This window comes from Alternaria ventricosa (genome assembly GCF_023758065.1).
Source record: "Alternaria ventricosa strain BMP 2768 chromosome Unknown scaffold_11, whole genome shotgun sequence".
Classification (NCBI taxonomy): Eukaryota; Fungi; Ascomycota; class Dothideomycetes; order Pleosporales; family Pleosporaceae; genus Alternaria; species Alternaria ventricosa.
Genome location: NW_026055691.1, coordinates 908,195 through 930,049, shown reverse-complemented (window position 1 = coordinate 930,049; position 21,855 = coordinate 908,195). Strand labels below are relative to the sequence as shown.

The following is a 21,855-nucleotide window of genomic DNA, read 5'->3' as shown; positions in this document are numbered from 1 at the left end:
AACTACCTTCCCTTGATCTTCGATGGTGCTCTGGACAAGTCATGGCATGCAAGCGAAGCATGATGGGAGCACATATGCCGCATGCGGAAGAGCACCCACGCTCACTTGGTTGGAGAGTTCGCTCGTAACCCATCCAACGGAGCTCTTCAACTCCGACACGACAGTCTTGTAGTAACCAGGTTGGTAGTCTGGCGAACCGTATGTCTAGCGACGGTAACGACTGATGATAAGACAGCATTGAGCAGCCTGCTACGGCTGCGCTGGCGTTGGATCAGCCACCTTGGCCGTTGGGAGGAGTGCGCCCCCAGGAGCTCTCGGCATTGCCCCGGTACGAGCTGAACAGAAGCGGACTCGCCATGTTTGCTCCATTCGCGTATCCATACTGGTGGTTGTTGTTCAAGTCGTTGCCATATGACGATCCCCAGTTCGAGGGACTGCTGACATGATTTCCCCATGCAGCGCCACTGCCGATACCACTGGGAGCTCTAGTAGCAGTAGGAGTCCCAGTCTCGACGCTCAGAAGCGAGTTTGCTGAGTCCCCTCGCACATGACCAGACATCCGTGGTTTCTCATTCATGGAAGGTCGGCGGAGATCGTTGCCAAGGCCGTTGGTGTTGAGCATAGAAGGAGACGCCGGACCGGGCGTGCGGTTCCAGATGGAGTTCGAGTTCCACTGACCATCTGGCACAGAAGGTAGGTTTGGTGGCTGACGGATGGAAGACGTAGAACCCGACCTACCCATCGGTGTGGAGAGCATTGCAGGCATGGGAGCAGGAGACAAGGGCTTGTAGTTCCTAACCGAGTTGACCAAGTCGTTGATCGACAATGCTCCCGGCACAAACGTATTGTCGTTGACAACGGCCGTGTCGTCGAATGTCTGCTCTGGTGGCGTAGGTGGGATATTCTCGTCTTCTTCAACTAAAGGGTCCAATCCAGTCTCATCGCCTACTAGGTCGTCCACCATGTTGCGCATCGCATTGTCCTTAGCAAGCGTAGTGGATGCAGATTCTGAAGCTGCCGCAACAGAGTGTGACTTCTGGTCGTCTGGAATAGGCGCCTCTGTGTTTTTGAACAGAGGTATATCGGTGGCCTGGACTGAAAGAACAGGAGATCCATCTGGCCGGGTCGTTGGGCTCGCCAGAAGCTCCGATGGTAATCCTTCTTCTCGGTAGATAAATCGCGGGCCCGCCAAGTCCAGTGGTGCATCGTCAATCTGCGTGAGGAGCAGACCATCGATCAGCAAATCCTTCACTCGCATGAGCATCTCAACGTTGGGGTGGTTGCGCTCCAGCTCAGTCCACTTCTGCTTCATGACATCTCCCTTATACCAGAGCTTCATGGTATCCGGGGAAATGAGCGGCTCAAAGCCAATCGTATCCGTATCCTCCTCCAACATGTAGTCTTCTTGGGGGAGTTGGTCGACGGGAAAGCTCGAGGCCAAAAGAGACAAGGTAGCAGCGTAAGCTTTCCAGAGCTCTTGGACATCGACAGGATTCAAGGTATCGGCGATGTTGGCGTTGAGTACCTTCCAGTAGCGCGTGAACCAGGTGCTGTATAGACGAAGTCCTGGGAGGATGCGGCGTGCCACAGCTGTAATCTTGTCGGATAGATGGGCCGCGCGGTCGCCATTCTGGTGCTTCACGTCGTTGCCCTCGGAGAGGCGGTCCAACTCCGGCTGCAGGACTTGTAGTAGGATGAAGAATGTCTTGACGTTCAGACGAAGGTAGTAGAAATAGGTGCGCATAATGTTCGGGGGTGGATTTTCGCCTGGTATGATTAGTCAAGTTAGCGTGTGAAGGGTGGACGACTTACTCTGCAACTGCACCGTCGCAAAATATTCTGCTGACATGTTGATGAGAATGATCTTAGTCAAAATGGAGTCCAACGGGTGCTCTTTGAGCTCGATAGCCAAGTGGCTGAGCACCTCGCCTTCCAACTCATCATGCGCCGCGAATTCCTCACCCTTATAGAGCTTGCTGTGCAGTCTGATGAACCAAGCAATCAAAGCCCGACCGGTGTTACCGTCGGCTGACTTGTGGTTGTTGATGAGCTGCCCATTGTCCCAGGCAGTTATGACGCGCTTGAACTCGGTCGCGAGGTTGGCCTTGGCCGACGGGTAAGGCTCTTTGCTTGCCAGCGAGCGATAGAGGTGGTATACGCAGCGGAAGTGGTCGCCGTCCTCGCGGGCGATTACTGCGAGTTGATTCGGCGCATGTCCGGAATCTGGGTATATCTCTGCGGCCAGGTCATAGTAACCTTTGGCTGGGCCCCAATTGCGGTCCTTGTTCTTCTCGACGAGTTCGGTTTCGCGGTAGCGGGAAAGGTCACCGAGTTGGATGAGCGTCTGGTGGCAAGACATGAGGACCTGCGTCTTCAGGTTCGCGGCGATGCGCTGGCGCGGGGAGGACTTGGAGGCTGCTCTCTTATCAGCAAAGTCGCGTGGCGCGCACCGGACGTGCTTACTATCATCCTTCCATTTCTGGGCGATTTTGCGCAGCTCTGGGATGCCGTCAAACTGAGTGTCGAGGTTCAGTATGTATTGGCGGTAAAAGCGCTGGCTGGCCTTGATAAACTGCAGATAGGTCTTTTGGAACTTGCGGATCTCGACAACATGGTCCTTGGATCGCTTGAGCTGCCCGGTGTTAGCGATGCCTCTCGTGCTTCCTCGCGTGGTGACGCACCAGCTTATGTTCCTGCCTGAATTTGGTGTTGACCTTCAGATGCGCATTCCACAGCGTCGTCTGGAGTTCGCGGGCGGATGCGTATTCGAAGTTGGAGAAGATAAGGGCCTCGCAGGCGGCGCGGTACCTGTCGGACATTAGTTGTCGCCGGTATGAAGTGGCAACGATGCCTACTCTTGCAGCACCGCAGCTAACTCGGCGCACGAAGAGCCGCCATCAGCGCGCTTATACAGGTCCTTCTCGATCGCCTTCGCCCGTCTGTACTTTTATTAGCACCCGGCCGACATCACCGGAGTGACGCAATGACGCACCTGTCGAGTTGTTCGGTGTTGGCGGCCATGCCTTCTATGTGCAGGAGCCGGCGACGTTCATATGTGACCCCACGGTCGGCGGGCAGGTCAGACGAAGGCACGGAGCAGGCGGCGGACGTTGTGGCTGGCGTGCTCCATTTATGGTGAAGGGGTATGCCCTGCGTAAAGGACAGAAGCGAGCGGGAGGGTCTCGGAGGCAAACAGCGCCCAAGACGCGGAGCTATGGCGTCAGAGTCGGAGGCGATGGCCGTGGTGAGAGGTGTGAGAAAGTGAGGTTGGTGGATGAGTCGCGAGAACTAGCGGGCGCAGCAGTCTCGGAGCTAAGGTACCACGTCCCGGCCTGGCTGGCTACCAACCCTCTCTCTTTCACCGCACAGCCAACACCCAAGTGAAACAGCCCTGCGAGACGGCACTCTCCCCGGTAAAAGGTACTGCCCCTTTCATCTACGCCTCGTCACAGTCACAATCAACCCCAATCAACATACAATGGGGATCAAGCGCTCACACCGCGATTCCTCGTCATCAGACAGCACACCCTACTCGCGTGAGACATCGGTCGACGTCAAGATTGTCCACCTAGATACCGAATCTGCCGTCTCTGACGACCCCATCATCATGAAGTGCTCACTGCCTCCGCACGAACCGCTTGCGTTCAATTCCATTGAAGACCACGATGTGCACTATCAGCAAGTTCACATGAACCGATGCAGCGAATGCCACAAGAACTTTCCGGATCAGCACTTTCTACATCTGCATATTGCAGAATATCACGATCCTATCAATGCTGCCAAGCGAGACCAGGGAGAGAAAACGGTAGGTCATTTCCTTACTTTGTTTGTCACGTGTTTGCTCCTTCCCTTTCCGCATCTCCCGAGTGGTTCCTTCCTCTTGACAAGATCGCCCACCCATTTGGAGTCAGACTGCTGAGGTATGCGGAGCACGAGCGCCTTCACAAAGACACTGTAGCTGATAGCTCGCAGTATGCATGTCTTTTACCTGACTGCGATCGCATGTGCAGCACGCCACAGAAGCGCCGCCTCCACTGCATTGATAAGCACCAGTTCCCTCGCGAATACGACTTCATCGTTGTGAAAGACGGTATCGATCGCCGAAGCAGCATGCTAATACCCTCTCACCGACGAAGAAGCTCGACAATGAGTTCGGCGAATGGCGCTGCTGGTTCTCCAAGGAGGCGGAGAGGTGAGTCCAGCGCAAGTACTTGTGACACTATGGAGATGGATCACGAAGAAGCTCAGGAAGAAGGAGAAACGCGTCGCTACCCCACCAGACTTCGTGGGCGTGGAGGATTTGGAGGACGTGGACTCGCTCGAGAAGACGCAGCAGGTATCACTGCCTCAAAGACAGTCACTACTGCTCAGCCGGCCGATTCCATGGACAGTCTCACTTCTAGCATGTCTGCACTGAAGTTTGTTCCTCACAGTGTTCGGGTAGCGCGTACAAAGGGTAGAGGAGGAGGTGTCTGAAGATACAGCCTTATAAGGAAAGAGAAGAGTTCGGCTGATACTTTTGTCTTTCTTCTACATTTCTGTGATCGTTCTTTCTGTTGCATTTCTCGTCAAGTCTTGTTGCCTTGCGTTCCTTCCACAAGTGTCGGTTGCCACGTGGTAGTGGTTACAACAACATTTCACTTGACGCCATCCTCGTTACAACATCACTGGTCTTCCTCGGCGATCCTGTATTGCTATCGATCGAGATAGCAAGGTATGTATACAACTTTAAGAGAATTAAACTACAGGCTAACATCGCCGCTGGCCGGGTCTCCTTCTTCCGTAATGCACCTGTCGACACAGCAATGGTGTACATTGTCTGGTTGCACTACGCATTGCGAATCCTCTTACTCTTTTTCGATCGTCTGAAGTCACTCGGGCTGGTAAGAGTGGAGCTTGCAGCCGTCTGTTGTCATGTTTTCCCGATACGCGTGATCCTCACCCGACCACAACAACCGCCCCACCACCGCTTGCGCGCAATCGTCATATGCGTCCGAACCCTCTCCAGACTCATAGCCATCATGAAGCCGTCGACTGTCGCTCGCTGTGCGATCGTAAGCGAATACCTACGCCGAAGGAAGCAGCCATCTTGTGACGCTGCCAATCGCACTCACCCGAAGCACCAAGTCGAACTCTTGAGCACCGCCATTGAACAAACGCCAGACAAGCAAACAACGGAGGCACGAGCTCAGCCAGCGTTGAATCGTGTACAACCCCTCGTCACATCGACGGCGAACGAGAGATGCGACACAGTTGCAGTCGGCGTCAGGACCATCGCTTTGGATAAGATTAGTACAGCACCTAGTAAGTTCCGGTCGGATGCAGGGTAGATGCGAGGTCTGTAATATAAAAGCTTACACATAATTTCGATAGAAAATTTACGCAAGCCGGGCGTTTGGAGGCCAATGTCAATGAGCGAACGCACTGGCAGTACGTTTCTGGCGGCTCTGCAACCCAACGCAGACAGAGGCGCGGCGGTCACAGGAGCGAATGCTGCACAAGACGCATGCGCCGACGGGACCAGCTTGTCTGCACACGACACTGTCGCAAAGGCGCGGCAAGGGACGATCGACCACGAGTACCAGATTTTCACCACCTTCTGCTTCCCTGCCATGGGTGTATCCGCCCCACGATCTCTTCCTCCGACGCCACACCCTGAAGACGCCAGTGACACAGCATCCCCGACCTCAGATACGACCTTGTTCGAAGACGCGCCTGTATGCACACCCAGCCAGCTAGGATGCGATGAAGACATCAGTGCGTACATAGCTTGTAACGACGCATCGATGAAAGGAGTGCCAATCACCTGGACTCCCCAAATGGCAGAGCACGAAATTGATCCTGTCACCAAACGCCCTCTTCGGCATCGTCGATACGTCTCTTCTCAATCAAACTTCGATGTTACTGAAACGCCTCAAATCCCGCTTCGGTCGAGATCAAGAACAAACGATGGGCTGCTGTTGTTTAGAGCAAATTCTTCCAAGGAAACCACAGATAACGCCCCTGAAGTAAGACACCGTCGGAAGGTCTCTCTGAACCTTCCAGTCAACACACACGCAGGCCAGGCCAGCGACACCCAGCTATTTGGAAAGCCCGGTGGCAAAAGTTGTACAAAGCGAACGTCTGGCATGGAGACCGCTTACTATGCCACCAGCTTAGACGCATTGACTCTAGAGGAACGGGATCTAGAGTACAAGCACCGGCATACATTCATAGGAACTGGCTCGCTAGACGACTTCCTAGAAACACTGGAAACTACACCAAACCATACCGCTACCAAAGATGCAATTGCTCGGGCATTCGTACAACTGGCAGCATCAGAGCAGCTCTACGCTCGACAATGTCCTGCTGGTCAGGGGTGGGATCTAGTTATGCGAACAACACTGAGCCTCGTGGACGTTACTAGCGTCGATTACATTGTCCAGTCGCAAGTCAAGCTGGGCTCCATTACGCTACGGCAATTCCTGGACTTGATACCTTTCGATGAAGTCGATGAGGTGGCGGCACTACGTATCGTAGAAGCGTTCTCTATTGCTAGCCATCTGGATGCGATGGCATGTATGGGCGCACGAAGTAAGGCACGAGCTTTCCGGAAGTGGATGGTCGACCAAAAGAGGGCGGACGCAGATTGTTGAGGACGAGAAATATGAAGTACGCGCGCTTCCCCCTACTATACCCAGTCAATTTTCCTAGCATCAATACCCCGATATCACCGGCGTATCTTCCTATGCACGCTCCTGTACAACTGCTTTTTCGGAGAGTTTATGATCAAAACAGTGAAGCAGACACAGTTCCTTGTTTCATTGAGTGTCTCTCTTTCCCATCTGGGCAGTATCCCAAGGCACGTGTCTTCCCTACACCCACCCCGGCCTTGGCGCCTACGCTTCTTGGCCTTCTTTTCGATATCGTCGCTTGACATTCTTCCCCGATCTTACGCCTTCTTCGCACTCTCAAAACGCCACCCAGCTGGCTCTTGCCCACTCATTCCAAATCCTCACGGCTTCCCCCATCGCGATAAGGCAGGTCTCCCTCCAGTCCGAACTTTCACTGAGGGTCCGTGCTCCGCCTTACTACCCCCACTCGATACAGTCTCCAGCCGCTTGCACTGCACTCTCTACTCACACGCAACACACTGAAGGCAATCGATCCGTTCGCCACATAATTGTTACATACTCACGCGAATCATCGATAGCCACTACGATGTCGAACCGCCCACTACCGTCATCAAGCGTTCTGCTAGGAGAAGTCAAGGCCACTGTCTTGCGCAAGTACAAGAAGAGCGCGTCAGTCTTTCTAGAGGACGCCGCTCTCGATATGATGCTTACCGAACATCCCGGTGACATCCAGCGCTACGCCGGATTCTACAACATGGTTTACCTCTTCCTCGACCCTTCTCACTGCCAAGAGTCAAATCGACCGTTTGCGAACCCCCTTCTCACCGATGAAATTAAGGCTCGTTTCATTTGGAACAAGAAGGAGTATGACTGCGCCGATTACCTCGTAGACGATGACGATGATCGCCCTGAATCTATCGAGGCTGTAGCAATTCGACATATTGAAGGGTCCATCGGCGCACCCATCATTATCGCTACGGAACAGGTGGCCGCTATCTCGAAGAAGACGCAGAAGAAGACGTCTGCCATTCAACCTGGAGAGAATATAAAGACACGGCTTCGACGCGTATACAACGAGCGCACAGAGGCAAAGAAGCTTGACAGCTGGCGTGAGCTGAAGGCTACAGTAGAGGCCACTGCGACATGCGATTTACCTGCTCACGTCTCTACTACCCAATTACACTTCTGGAACGCCGTCTTCTTGGACATTCTTCCTTGCCTACCAGCGCCCGAACGCGCCGCTCGTCTCCTGGCTCTTAAGAGTCGTGACATCATCAATGAACAGCCCAAACCATGGTCTGATATCTGGCAGACCTACCAGTACGTTCAACTCATCGACGAGATTGAAACGACTGGGTGGGACGAGACTCTGCGCGAACTATCCGAGAACTACCAAGACTTCTCCGATAAGTTGACAGATCTCGACTTAGCCACACGCATGGCCCTGGGACTCTCCGTCGCACTGCCGCCAGTTCGCGCTGAAAGCACGTCGGTGCTAGCCGAGTCCACCGCTTCCAAGTCATCGACTCCTCACACTCCGGTACTTGAGACTGGCGCTCGTCGACCCAAGCTCCTCCCAAAGTCTCAGACTACGCGGAAGAACTTCGGGGTGGCTTCCTTGGCTGAGAAAGCTCCTATAGCTCCTGAGGTTGCTTCACCGCCGGCTCTACCTCCAGCGCCAACCGAAACCAACATATTTGGGCTTCCTGCATCGGTGCCAGAGAAGCCTCTTTCATCGTTTGGTGGCTTCACGTTTTGTAACTCCGCTTCGAGGACTGCCAATGTCCATCCTACGTCCGTGCTGCTACAGCCTGCCTCAACTCTACAGCTTCATGAAACACCGAGGTTCGACTTTGGCTTTGCCAAGAGCACCTTTGACGCACCAACTTCCATCTATGTACCGAAACTCAATGAACACACTGTTTCCGAGGCGGCCGTCGCCACTCAACCGCCCGAGATACCCAAATCGTCTTCGGCCGAACACGCACCACAGCCCGCAGTACTGACTGGCAAAGATACAAAGTCCATTTCGGCTATTTTGGGTGCTTGGGCTGTTGGCAATGATCATTCCTCGTCAGAGAGCCCTATCATCCTCGCTCAACATACTGAGCAACCTCCTGAGTCTGGGACCCAAGTAGCTGTTGAAGCGAAGTCAAAAGACCGGAAATTCTCTCCTCGTTTGACCAAGCTCATTGATGGACTCGTCGAGAAGATTCGAAAAAGGGCTACAAATGCCGATAGAGGGCAGACGCTCAGAGACACTACTTCCAGGGAAGAAAAGAAGCCTTCGTGTTTAGACGATGAGCAATTCATCCAAGGCGAACAAACCGCCAGCCTCCCAACAAAGGAAGATGATACTCAGTTCCCAACCTATACCTTTCGAGATTTCGCAGAGAAATACGTTCTCGCACGAAGTTCAGATCTCTCCGTGGACGAAATCTTCACTAGGCTTGCCAATTTCTCGAATGGCCGTGTCTTCGATATCAACTGCGTGCTTCTTAATGTTGACGAGAACGATGAGAGCAAGCCCGCAACGTTTGAGGAAGCAGTTAGCATACTCGAGCCGTATCTAGCAGGTCAGTGGACTCTGGAAAACGCGGATGGCGATTCTGCATCCAGTATCAGTTCGACTCCCTCGTTGACGCACTCGCTTTTCTCCGAAGCCGAGCTTGCGATCGATACCGAAATGGCAGAGGAGTACATGCTCGATGGATACGGCTGCCCACTTGAGCTAACAGGCATTCCTCAAAATGACAAGAAGTTCTTGGACGTGATACATACGAAGATCGTCGCAGAGACCGAACAGTATGAGTTCGACTGGGCTGAGGTAGATTGCCTTCTGGGCCCTCAGGACAAGGAAGATGACGACAACGACTACGCTATACCTACGGTCGATGATGACGGGAAACCCATCAAGCTTACATTAGACATAAACCCCCTTCAAGAGGATTGGGCCCGAGGCGTATTCGAGCAGGTCTTCCCAGACTTTGAGGAGGCTGAGGCTAAGCCTCCTGATGTCGCGCCGCGACTCCGGTTGGAACTTGATCAGACATCCTTTTCGAATATGTTCGACTTCGAATTCTTGTCTCAATCAATCGATCTGCCGGAACACACTTCGAACGAGGTGGCGAAGTTGCCAGGTATGCAACTGGTTGACACTCTCATGTCCAGTCCCAATGAGCTGTATCGACAGGCTGCAGCAGCGGGCACTAGACCGGAAGTGGAGCAGACCAATCATCTTTTAGGTAGTTCCCTCGTACTCAAGGATGCGTTCATCAAAGCTGTACCGACCAAGGATCCAGGAGCACCGGATGGCATCCGAACTACTATGTTTCCTCATTGGAGCTTGGACACGGCTCCACCACCAACGTTCAGTTTGCCTCACCCAGGCTCTCGAATATCGACCTCTGACCTCGCAGTATATCGCTGGTTGAGGACTCATCCAATTGATAGACCCACGGGTATTTTCATGAGCAAGCTGGGCGAGCCCGCGCCGTTTGACTTCATCAAGCTTTGACGGTGTTCCCGCAATCGGGAAGCGAGAAGAGTACATGATGTGCGGGATCATGGTTTATTAACTCCCAACACTATCGTCACTTCCAACATATCACAACAAACTGCTTCATCTGCCTTTGCCAAAGAGCTAGGGTAGAGAGTCAACGCCGCTCTGTTGGATCCAAGATCCAGCAGATGAGAAAACCACAGCGTCTGTGTGCGCCGTAGAGCGAGCAGACACGCAACGAAATCCACATTCTGGCCAAAGAGCTAGGTTGTAGAGAGTACCAATATGTATGCCAGAGCCAAAGAGCGAAGGCAAAAAGCAAATATCGTTCTGCTGGGCCAAAGGCTCGGTTGAAGAGAAGATCGATCTGTCTGTCTACACCAACGGGTGAGCAGACACACAACAAAACCCACCTCGGGCCAAAGGTCCAGGCATGAGGGAGCAAGGTGCGCAGCCATTGCAATTGCGAGGGGACGTGCCGCTCAGAGATGCGACATGATGAAGAGGACTACGGCGGTCACAAAGATGGGCGTCTGGTCGAGGTTTCTGCGTCCACGGAGAAGGACAGCGTGGTATTTCCAGCAACGATTCGAGGAGATTTGAGGGTTGGTATGCGCATGAAGTGTCACGGTAGAATCCGTGTCAATGGTGTTGGAGGTTGTTTTGAATTTGGCCGACGACATTTCGTTAGCACACGCGCGCTCAACGTGCGCGCAGGAAGGTACGAGGATGCGAGAAACCTAATCGGGTCGCGAAACACCAAATCGGTGACTTCTAGAGCGGTGTGAGATGACAGGCAATCTGACCGTTAGTGATGGCTTCCTCGCCATCCACAACGCTACTCTAGATCGCGCATGCTTCGAGTTGTCATCTCGACGATGCAAATCCTTGATTTCGAAAGAAATGCATTTTCTCTCGTATGCGGGTATGGCCGTTTCGGATACGCGGCTACACCAAGACCCTAGCAACACGCATCCCACCCGATCATCCGGACAGCGCAACTCCAATGACGAGTGGAGAAAAGCATCTGATCTTCCCCGCATCATCCTTGACGCAGGAACCGATGCCACCGCCTTGATCCAAGTGCAGCCACCCGGACGTCGCGGAAGACTTGCTGCTGTTGTCACGGCCTAAGCTCTCGGCGCCCAAGACATTTCCAAGCGCCGCCAATGCCATCTTCAAACTTGGCGACTTGCATTACGCACACCAGCCCCTATGTACAACGACAACCGGGACCTGCGCGCAATCAATGATAGGGGAGGGCCTGAAGGGCCAGACTAGACGGCCAAGCCTGTCGTGAGTTTCGTAGTCATTTTAACGAGTTTAAACGATCCAACCCTAGCCTCGTACCAACACCGAAGGATGACTACCAAGCGTTGCACTGTCGCCCAGCTACTGCTGCGGCTCAACGCCGTTACTTGGCTGACGGCCGAAGGGGTTTCATAACATCACGACTCGCCATCCTAGAATGTTCGTTCTCTCGTTTTCCCTCGCTTCCTCCACACCAACCTCAGGCTCCGCTTCACGTCGCTCGCTGTGTAGTGCCTCAGGCGCACTCGTTAATCCACGCATGCCGAATACCCAACACCTGTCTTTCCAGTGATACCCCGGAGCTTCCGCCATGAGACCTTCGAACCTTGTTTTTGCAGCAGTCGGCCTGCTTTCCTCGTTCGCCACTGCGCAGCTGGAGTTCAATGTTGACGATCCAGGTGCGCTCACTGCAACTGTTTTCGGACCCCACTAACATAAATAGCCTCTATTAAGGATGCGACAAAAGTTGTTGCGGCGGGTTTAAGAGAATGGTACACTGGTGACAAACCCGGCGATGTACCTGGAAACTTGCCAGACCCATACTACTGGTGGCTATGCGGAGCCATGATGAACTCGTTCATCGACTACTGGTACTACACCGGCGACGACACATACAACAAGATTGTACAGCAAGCGATGGTGCACCAAATCGGTATCCCAAAAGCCTTTATGCCAGAGAATCAGACAAGCACACTGGGAAACGACGATCAGGCGTTCTGGGGAATGGCTGCCATGTCAGCAGCGGAAAACAAGCTTCCAGATGTCGAAGGAGAAATGTCGTGGTTGTCACTCGCCATCGCCGTATTCAACACACAGGTACCGCGTTGGAATCCCGAAACATGCGGCGGTGGACTCAACTGGCAAATTTTCCGATTTAACGCCGGATTCGACTACAAGAACACAATCTCCAACGGATGCTTTTTCAACATCGCAGCAAGGCTGGCAAAATACACAGGCAACGAGACGTATGTTGAGTGGGCCGAGAAGGCATGGGATTGGCAGTACAGTGTTGGTCTCATCAGCACAGATTACCATTTCTTTGGTAAGGATGCTCCTGAATATGTATCAGATGATATACGTGCTAACATGTACCTTTCCTAGATGGTACCAGCGAGAGACAAAACTGCACGGAAAAGAACCACATCCAATGGACCTACAACGCTGGAATCCACATGGCGGGTGCCGCAGCCTTGTGGAACATGTCAGAAGCAAAGGGTGATACGGTAAGGCTTCTTGAACCTGATCTAACTCCACCCTCATTCTAACGCAACAAAGGAACGAGCAGGCAGATGGCGAGAGCGCCTAGGCGGTGTTATCAACGGTACCGACATCTTCTTCAATCAGCAAGGAGCCCCAGACGTCATGATCGAAATGGCCTGCGAACGCAACGGACTATGCGACCACGATCAACGATCCTTCAAAGCCTACCTCGCCCGCTGGATGGGCTGGTCGATGCTGGCCGCCCCCTGGACCCGCGACCGTATCATGCCGAAACTCCGTGCCTCTGCCGTGGCAGCTGCGCAACAATGTGGCCCCGGAAAAGGTGGCTGTGGTCTGAGGTGGTGGCAAGGTGGAAACGACAAGGAGGTGGGCGTTGGAGAGCAAATGTCTGCATTGGAGGTGATGCAGAATTTGCTTGTTGATCAAGTTTCTGGTCCCGTCGGACTTGATAATGGTGGAATCAGTGAGAACGATCCTACTGCTGGAAGTGACGCGGGACCTGTGCGTGTTGAGCATGACTCTATCACGACAGGAGATAAGGCGGGCGCCGCTATCCTTACTCTTCTGGTATTCGCGGTGTTCTTTGGCGGAGGCGCCTGGCTGATTATGAGCGAATAGTTTTACTTCTTAATTCAAAGCATTTTACACTTCATCACATCGCGCGAAATGGGACATTGGTACAGACTGTACACTCAAGGCTCTATCACCGATAATCACCGACAAGAATGCGGGGTGGAGTGGAGTGGTGTCATGCTTGCCAATAACGTATGCGTTTGACGCGTGAAAGCAGTGTGACTCCAAACTTGCAGCACCGTATACGTGTGTATTAAGATCTGCATGCATTTGTAATGCCCTGTTTTCCATGTGTATACACTGCGACCTATGAGAGGGCGCGGCATGCCATGAGCGTGCAGATCATATCCAGAATGAGCGGGGATAGTGACTTCCTAACTCGGAATTAGCGCGAGTATCCCCAAGTACAGCTGCATCACTTCACCCCAGCGATCAGGCATTTGTAAGCCCGCCGGCTACACCTCCGACACCAGAACGACGATATAAGGCAGCTACCGATCTACCAGTCTCAGAAGATCGTTCAGTACTCGCCTGGTCTCACAATCGCAATCGTGGATAGTGACCAATTGCAAACATGACGTCAGCTAAACCCTTCAGCACCGTACCAGCAGGCGCGCAACAGCAGCCCACACCCTTCGAGCTGCATGTTGAGGAACAGAAGTTGCAGGATTTCAAGACTCTGCTCAAGCTGAGTCCAGTCGCGAAAGAGACATATGAGAACAAGCAGAATGCGGGAAGCCATGGCCAGTTTGGGATCAGCCGGCAGTGGATCATTGATGCGAAGAAGGAATGGATGGAAAAGTTCGACTGGTATGCAGGCGCGACAAAGAGTTGAGAAGGAATGATCATACTGACATGTTACAGGCGCAAGGAAGAAGACCGCATCAACTCTCTCCCCAACTTCAAGACCACCATCAAAGACGACGGCGGTAGCAGCTACGACGTCCACTTCGCCGCATTGTTCTCTAACAAACCTGACGCTATCCCAATCGCTCTGTTCCATGGCTGGCCTGGTTCATTCTTAGAGTTCTTACCTCTCATGGAAATTTTGAGCAAGAAGTACACGCCAGATACCCTCCCTTACCACATCATTGTACCGTCTCTCCCTGGCTTCGCCCTGTCGTCTGACCCACCTCTCGATCAGGATTGGAAGACGGCGGACACCTCCCGCATCATGCACAAGCTGCTTCTCTCCCTCGGGTTCGGCGCATCAGGATACCTCGTCCAGGGCGGTGATATCGGCGCTTGGGTCGCGCGAGAGCTGGCATCTACTTACGCTGAGTGCAAAGGCATGCATCTCAACTTCATGCACACGGTCGACATCAAATCATACTCTTCTCCTGAGGACGAGCTCAGTGCAGCGGAGAAGAAAGGTCTGGAGAGGATGAACGAGTTCATGGAAGTAGGCAAGGCATATGCAGTCGAACACGGCACCAAGCCTTCCACCATTGGTCTCGTACTGTCCAGTTCCCCCATGGCGCAACTGGCGTGGATCGGTGAGAAGTTCATGGCGTGGACTGATCCGTCCACTACGCCTTCCGTCAACACAATCTTGTCTGATATTACCCTGTACTGGCTTACTGGCTGCTACCCAACGTCAATCTACACGTACCGAGAGGGCAAGAAAGCCAAATATGTGGACAAACCGACGGGATACAGCTACTTCCCATATGAGCTTTCGCCTGTTCCGAAGGCCTGGGCGGCAAGGACAGCGAACCTGGCGTTTTTCAGGGCGCACGAGAAGGGCGGGCATTTTGCGGCATTGGAGAGGCCCGAGACGCTGTGGGCAGATGTCGAGGAGTGGGTCAAGATCGCTTGGAAATGAGTTGGTCGTGGCGGTGAAGTCAATGATTGTCATGAAAGATAGGAAAAATGATGTACAAGCGGTTCAACGGGTTTAGCCTGAGGTCGTGTCAAACTTAGTAGAATTGACGATAAGATGATGGTTGCGATTGTTCGTGTCGCCCGTTCACAGTTGCCACGGTAGAGTTCGGCCAATTTGCAGAGCAGCTAACATCGCACCTTGTATAGTCTCGACGTCGCTGCCTCACTCTTCAAAGCCCATGCGGGGATCATGATGGTCGAGGCCGTCAAGTTTGGGACCGAGTAAGGATTTAATCGATAGGACGTAAGCAGCTAGCGTCGAGGCTGTGTCACTCCGCCGATGACGCATGTCATACCAATAACACAACCGTGCCAACAACCACGCTGCATGCCTAATCCTCGCTCGTAACATGAAACGTGCCACATAGCGGGCGGTGCCAAGTAAGCAAACAGCAGCAGTAACAGTTGAATAAGATCGCGACACCTATAACTCCTCCCATTGCTCACAAAACATCCTTTTCCTACGCTCGCTCGTTCGTTTCGTTGTTTCCTTCTGCCGGATCTCCTCACCACTCGTTCTCCGGGAGACCGGCTAACACGGCATCTCGACGCCCATCACCATCGCGATAATGGCCCCTTTCCAATTCGGAGATTTGGGCACAATATGCAACTATGCGAAAGTTAAATACGAAGAGCGGGCTGAGACGAAGAGGCGCCGCAGCAGCTACAGACGCTCGTCCAGCGACCCCACCATGAACGCTACTATACGCAAACCCCACGGCAAACTACACAAACCGCCCAAAATACAATCACTACATGAAAGAAAAGAGCGTCCGCGCAATAAGTTGCAGAAATCTAGACCGCAGAGCGTTATTGGGGTAGTTAGGCCGCCTGTCAATTTCTTCGCGCTGGAATACGATCCTTATCCGTATAATACGCAACCGAGTCAGTTTCTGGGTGTCTATTCGAGTATCGATACTGTAACGGCGGCTGCATTTCGACATGGCGCGTATACGTTTTCAAGAGAAGGGTTGCTGGATGGAAGCGAGTACCTGAGTCCGACGGGTCGCATCAAGATTGTTTCGCACGCGATACAGAGTGTGGGTGTTACGGCCGCGGTGCCGGGGGATAGGGCTAGTAAGAAGTTCGACGACAGGGTTATGAGGCTGGATATTCCGCATCCGCTCAGTCAGCCGGCGCCGCGGTTTGACAGTCAACAGGATCTCGACAAGCAAAACGTCAGCAAGGATGCGGTCTTCCTGGCGCTTCATGAAGGGCCGCAGAGTGCGTACTGCATCGGGATGTATACGAGCAAGAGTTTGGCATGGGGCGCTTGCCTGAAGGACAAGGCGTGGCTTGAGTGGTCGGATCCGTTGACCGAGGAAGAGAGGAGTGTTGAAGAGCACGATATGCCCAGGATCTCTGCCAGGCTCGCGGGAAGCGGACGACACGCGTGGTTTGTCAAGCCTTTTGAGGTTGACGGGAGGTGAAGCGGACGGCCGAAAATACGACAATACTCATGCTAAGCACTATGCGACGTGCCGTCCGCATATTCGCTACGTTACCGCTGCACGCCCGAAGCGCCGGTAGGCGAGCAGATGCGCAGCCTTCCCAGACGACCATGGCGAGCCAAACGACGCGACAAACCACAGCATTATAAGTCCAAAGCCGCAACTATAGTCGACATACATTATGTTGATGTTTTGGAGGTCTATGTGCTACGTATGCTAGCGTCCGCAAAACATTGACGCGATGATGAATATCATCATCATGTACATACTTAGTCGAGGACATTCAAAGCACCTCTCATACAAGCATGCTACCGATACATATCAGGCAGCAGCAGCTCGGCAAACATCAGTCGGCTTGCGTGGCGCTTTGATAGAATCGGTGTTCACTGTGTAGATGAATGAGAAGGTTCCTAGAATATACAAAAGATCCCTTTTATAGACTATAGCACATTGCTGCCTTGGCGGCTCTCTTCTTCTTCGCTCGCACATGGCTTCCCACCACAATATTTACACTCTCTTTGACATGAACAGTGATTTGGTGTATTTCGGTATTTTGATCAATCTCATGGAAAACACATCGTAGACAAAGTGCAACGAGAGAACAATCATCTTTGTTCTTGCCACTGCTTTTGCGAGTTGCCCGGCCACAGGTCATGGGTCTCCTGATTTGCGATTTTTGGTAGAAGACGTGGCGATAATGTCAGGTGTACGACGAATAGAGAGCCAACTTATAGGCGACGTGGATTGAGAGACCCATACATGACTGCACAACCGGTGTCTTTAGGCAGGAGAGGAAACCACATGAGGCATATGTCAGCCGTTCTGGTTATAAGAGCAGCGCAGACACATTCGAGGGGCGAGACAGCCCTTCAGTACCCGAGAGTGAGGAGACATCAGTCCGAGCTGCTCGCTTTTGGAATAAGAGGAGCTGCCGTCGACATCCGACAGCTGTTGGTACACTTTGGGTGGAAGAAGGAAGGCACGCACATGCAGTGCTCGTACTGACGTTTTTGTGGTAAAGAAGCGGGTAGAGGTGTTGTCTCTCCATCTTGCCGTGGATGTATTTCTATAGCGCATCGTGCCGAGACATGTATTGAGAGCATCGAGTTTTTGAAAAAGAGAGGAGAGTCGACGCGACATGACGCTCTCTGTTGAAAATTTTGGTAAGAAGAAGAGAAGACCACATGATTTCGTCCTCCCAAGTTTTTGGTATGGGAGAATGATTAGGTGTCTTGTTTCTTTGTTGAGGGAAGTGGGCTTTTATACCATTTTGCGCTAGTGATGAAATTGACCATGTCGACATACTCGACCCCGGAGCGGCAAAGCTGCACATGAAGTTCTTGTTGCAGTACTTTTCAGGCGAACAGGCGCGACATGGGGTAATTGCAGGCGAGTTTTGATCGGAACAAGAGGGCGGACACATGGTTCCTTAGCGTCGGTGTTTTAGATACAGGAGTAGAGGAAGATGTCCTCAGTCTTACGATCAAGAATGTTTTGATATACCATTCGCGATCATCGGAATCTATCCATGGCGTTTTTGGATAGACGGAGATGTGAACGCGCTCCAAGTTGACACTCGCACTTTGGAATTCGTTTTTAAGCGGCTGACAGTCGAAGCATTCGTTCGTGGTGTCGTTGTTTTAGAGAAGGAATGGAATGCGAAGTAGCAGTCGAAAGCAAAATAGAGCCTTCTCAGCCCATGTGCGCTCCTGTGCTCTGATTTGGAGAGGAGCCGCCGACATATATAGGTCTATAGACTGTTTTTGGGAGAAAGCAAAAGCCACATGTCGCGCTTTCAAGTCGTTTTGGAAAGTAGACTCCCAGGTATGTTGGTAAATAAGGAAGGAAGAAGCGATTCAGACGAGCTTATATAGCTGTCTGCTAGCTAGAGCCACCTCTTAGCGGAATTCGATCATGTGGACGTGGCAACTTGGTGTGCTCACATGACGATGTCTAGAACAGTTTTTGTAGAGCTTCCAAAGCCAAAGAGAAGAGTGGCGTCATACACAACTCATGGATTTTGCGACAGCCCGTCCTCATGCGCTGTATATCAGTTACTTTTGATCGCTATGCACTTTGTCATGTGCGCAACACGCTGAAGGACATTGGAACAAATTGGACATTGTTTGTACAGCTACTTCCGTCATGTTACGTATCTCCCAGGACTTTTGGGGTGTCGACACTCCGCATGAGTCAGGCATGCTGTGTTTTAGGAGACAAAGAAAAGAGCGCACACATAAAGATCTCGTCCGTCAGCTTTAGAGGAGAAGACAGCCGCACATGTTTTGTCGTGGATTGCATTTTAGAAACCAGACTTTAGAGTGTAGAGTAAGAAAGTAGAAGATAAAGAAGTATCGAAGCTTTATGAAGCCGTCGCTGGCTCCGATGAGTGGGACGAAGACGAACGAGGAAGAACATTACATGTGGGTAACGTTGTTTCTGGAGATGAGCAATCTTCTCATGCATCATGATGTGGCGCTTTTGAAAAAGCCAACTTTGAAGTGTTGTCTGGAAGAGAAGAGAGGGTGTCAGACTCGCAAGACTTTATACGCCTACTCGCGGTAGCGTCGAACTAAACCATTCCAGACACAGTGTAACAACATGTGCGAAGACATTGTGGTACTCTCGAAATCTGCGTGGATAACGAGAAGTCCCGCTGCACACATGACTGGAGTTTTTGCTGCATTTTGTGGCGCCGCCAATTCTAGACACACGCTCTTGGGACGTTCTCCGAGCTCTGCTGATCATGGTAGGGACAGCAGAGATTTTGGTTTTGAGAAAGCTACCACAGAAACAGTTTCATGAAACCAAGTCATGATGATTTTGGGAGACAGCGCAGAGGCAACATGACAGTGGATTATTCCCCATTTGATAGATAACAGGAGCACAAAGTTATAGTAAGAGAAAGGAAAGAGAAGCAACGATTGAGGTATTTATATACACATCAACTATGCTAGTGGCGGTCCAAGGTACAACTGGGTTCGCTGTGTATGTGTGCAGTTGCAGTGCAGGCACAGCAACCAGGAAAGACATGGAATCGGTAGTCGAGCTTTTGATCGAAGCTGGCAACAACATGATGTATTTGGATTGTAGTTTTGAAGTGATTAAGTGATCAACAAGTCGGATCTCAGTTCTCATGGGTAGGAGCATTGCGACTTTTTGGTAGTTTAGAGGATAGCGGAACAAACATGTGAATGATCAAATGATCATTGTGACAGCGAGCAGAACACACATGCTCTTGTTTTGTGAGATCTTTGGAGAATAGAAGTAGTGCTTGAGTGATAGAGGAGAGAATAGATAAAGGGTTGGAAGAGTGGTATTTATGCTAAATGCTGGACTTGGTAGGGTATGCTTGGCATGGTTTTGACGCAGGCCGATGATGTTATTCGAATACATGGAATTGTTTTGGTGGCTTTTTGTTGATGACCAGGTGCGAAAACTTGCGCTTCCTTGACATTGTCGAAAGTATGTAGTCTGAGAGCCCCTCGGAAGTTCTAGATTGTTTTTATGACGGGGAACTTGCATGGAGAAACTTACGAAAAAGCAAAACTTCGTCCAAGTGTGACGAGGTGAAATTGGTTTCCACGGAGAGAATGCATCACACCTCGGAGACATAGCATTGGCTGTCGCTTTTTCTTACGTATGGTGCTATCGTATACACCGTTGGCTCACGTTGCTGACACGATCAGTGTGACTGAGTGTACCTTCAGCGTCTCGTATTGCTGACCGAACGAGAGTTTTGTGGATACCGCGATGTGGCGACGCGGGTACAACATGCGACCTCCCGACGCACGCCTACTCCACCTGCAGGACCGGGTACGACACCGGCGAAGATTTATGCCTGGTGGCTGCCACGCCAATATGTCAGAGCTTATAGTTTCCGAACCTGGATCGCCAGAGGCGCATGTCAATCTGTAGGTGGCCGCCGATCACCTATTGATATCGCGGCCCGTGCGACGTATACGAAATATGACTATGTTGTTGTTGTCTCTCAACAACCCGCGATCGACATGTCGTGGTCGTTTGTAATATGACAGGGTGGTCAGACGGACAGCGGAGGGTAGAACAGTGTCGGCTGAGCGAAGCGGCCGTCGTTTCTGCAGCGATCATGCGCAGCAAAGCAGGAGTGCGGTGTGGTTACCAGCTCATTGGGCCTGTACAAGGTAGCATGTTCTGATGGGTAACTGCATTGACAGCTCGCGATGGTGCAGGGTTCCACACCCCCTTGCGTAGCCATGTGTTCGAGAAGCCGGAAAGATCGCATTTCCTGAGTTTCCCCTGACGCTATTGTGATGGGATCACGAGTCAGATGGGCGCATGTCTTTCTTGACAGAGTGTGTTCTTCCAATGATCCCACCCTTGTATCACGCGTGATAGGCAGCCTCATGCGCTCGATCGACCAGGGTGTGTCCGTGTTGAGTATGCAGGAAGTGTGCCGCTCGGGGCTTGCGGAGAGTTGAGTAGCCGAATGCAATGAAGCTGCATCGCGAGATGCGAAAGGTGGCTGCAGGATCGAAGGCGTCCACACTCGCTGCTTCTTCGGCGTTCATGTACAATTGAGGAGCTGATGTGCTCCCAGGGCCAGGGAGACGAGCCGGTCGTCTCCCGCTATCAGGGTCCTCGGCTGCGCAATCATTGGCGGTTGATCTGGTTGCTGGATCTCGAGGCGTGCCGGTGGCTAAAAGACGCGAGAGTGATGACTTCAGCCCATCACAAAAGCAGGTGCGTACCCTTGACGCAAGGCACGCCCAATGCTAGGGCATATCAACATTACCAGGGCAAAGTATTGAATATTGAAGGAAGCGGGGCAGTGCGACGGCAGCGCTTCACGCGATAATAGCCACCGCGTCCTCTGCAAGGCTTGGTCCCAATTGCGAACGGACCTGTTTGAAGATGAAAATATGAAACTACGAGTGTCAATTACTCAAGCGGGGTAGCTGCAAATATTGAGATGCTGCACCTATATCCCGATCTCGTAAGATCGCCGTCAGTGTTCAATAGCCGGCATGCGCCATGATGTGCTGCAAGGTCTTAATGTCCTTGTGATAAGATGTGATCACCTAGAGGCGCTTGTTAGCGATGATGGTGGCGCCTGCGTCGATCCGGTTTTCTGTTCCCGTAGCTCCAGCTGGAGGTCAGATCTTGCTTTTGACACGGCCCAAGCCTGAAAATATGCGTGAGGCGCTAACACTGCGTCGCCAAGTCGCCGTGCATGATCGCCTTCCCTTTATCGGCTCAAGGTGTCGTATGATGAGTAAGTGCAGCGGATGCCTTCGCATTTGTCAACATGCGAGGCTGC

The 21,855-nt window shown here is 52.2% G+C and overlaps 7 protein-coding genes across 7 annotated transcripts; 6 read left to right on the top strand and 1 right to left on the bottom strand.

Moving 5' to 3' along the window:
- Positions 1-271: 271 nt before the first annotated feature.
- Positions 272-3,021, bottom strand: J4E93_006811 (uncharacterized protein; the record flags this gene model as incomplete). Its single annotated transcript, XM_049344721.1, has 6 exons — positions 272-1,767; positions 1,813-2,415; positions 2,464-2,632; positions 2,682-2,808; positions 2,856-2,939; positions 2,993-3,021. The coding sequence occupies 6 exons, from the start codon at positions 3,019-3,021 to the stop codon at positions 272-274; spliced, it is 2,508 nt and encodes an 835-aa protein (XP_049198375.1).
- A 457-nt stretch (positions 3,022-3,478) lies between these two features.
- On the top strand, positions 3,479-4,476 carry J4E93_006810 (uncharacterized protein; the record flags this gene model as incomplete). Its single annotated transcript, XM_049344720.1, has 2 exons — positions 3,479-3,805; positions 3,973-4,476. The coding sequence occupies 2 exons, from the start codon at positions 3,479-3,481 to the stop codon at positions 4,474-4,476; spliced, it is 831 nt and encodes a 276-aa protein (XP_049198374.1).
- Positions 4,477-5,819: 1,343 nt separating this feature from the next.
- On the top strand, positions 5,820-6,635 carry J4E93_006809 (uncharacterized protein; the record flags this gene model as incomplete). The annotated part of the gene is made up of 2 exons (XM_049344719.1): positions 5,820-5,868; positions 6,061-6,635. The coding sequence occupies 2 exons, from the start codon at positions 5,820-5,822 to the stop codon at positions 6,633-6,635; spliced, it is 624 nt and encodes a 207-aa protein (XP_049198373.1).
- Positions 6,636-7,200: 565 nt separating this feature from the next.
- J4E93_006808 (uncharacterized protein) lies at positions 7,201-10,131 on the top strand (the record flags this gene model as incomplete). The annotated part of the gene is made up of 1 exon (XM_049344718.1): positions 7,201-10,131. The coding sequence occupies one exon, from the start codon at positions 7,201-7,203 to the stop codon at positions 10,129-10,131; it is 2,931 nt and encodes a 976-aa protein (XP_049198372.1).
- Positions 10,132-11,737: 1,606 nt separating this feature from the next.
- On the top strand, positions 11,738-13,266 carry J4E93_006807 (uncharacterized protein; the record flags this gene model as incomplete). The annotated part of the gene is made up of 4 exons (XM_049344717.1): positions 11,738-11,825; positions 11,870-12,469; positions 12,529-12,650; positions 12,703-13,266. 4 exons carry the CDS (start codon positions 11,738-11,740, stop codon positions 13,264-13,266), a joined length of 1,374 nt encoding a protein of 457 aa, XP_049198371.1.
- Positions 13,267-13,795: 529 nt separating this feature from the next.
- On the top strand, positions 13,796-15,046 carry J4E93_006806 (uncharacterized protein; the record flags this gene model as incomplete). The annotated part of the gene is made up of 2 exons (XM_049344716.1): positions 13,796-14,031; positions 14,086-15,046. The coding sequence occupies 2 exons, from the start codon at positions 13,796-13,798 to the stop codon at positions 15,044-15,046; spliced, it is 1,197 nt and encodes a 398-aa protein (XP_049198370.1).
- Positions 15,047-16,047: 1,001 nt separating this feature from the next.
- Positions 16,048-16,535, top strand: J4E93_006805 (uncharacterized protein; the record flags this gene model as incomplete). Its single annotated transcript, XM_049344715.1, has 2 exons — positions 16,048-16,054; positions 16,075-16,535. The coding sequence occupies 2 exons, from the start codon at positions 16,048-16,050 to the stop codon at positions 16,533-16,535; spliced, it is 468 nt and encodes a 155-aa protein (XP_049198369.1).
- Between the last annotated feature and the right edge of the window lie 5,320 nt (positions 16,536-21,855).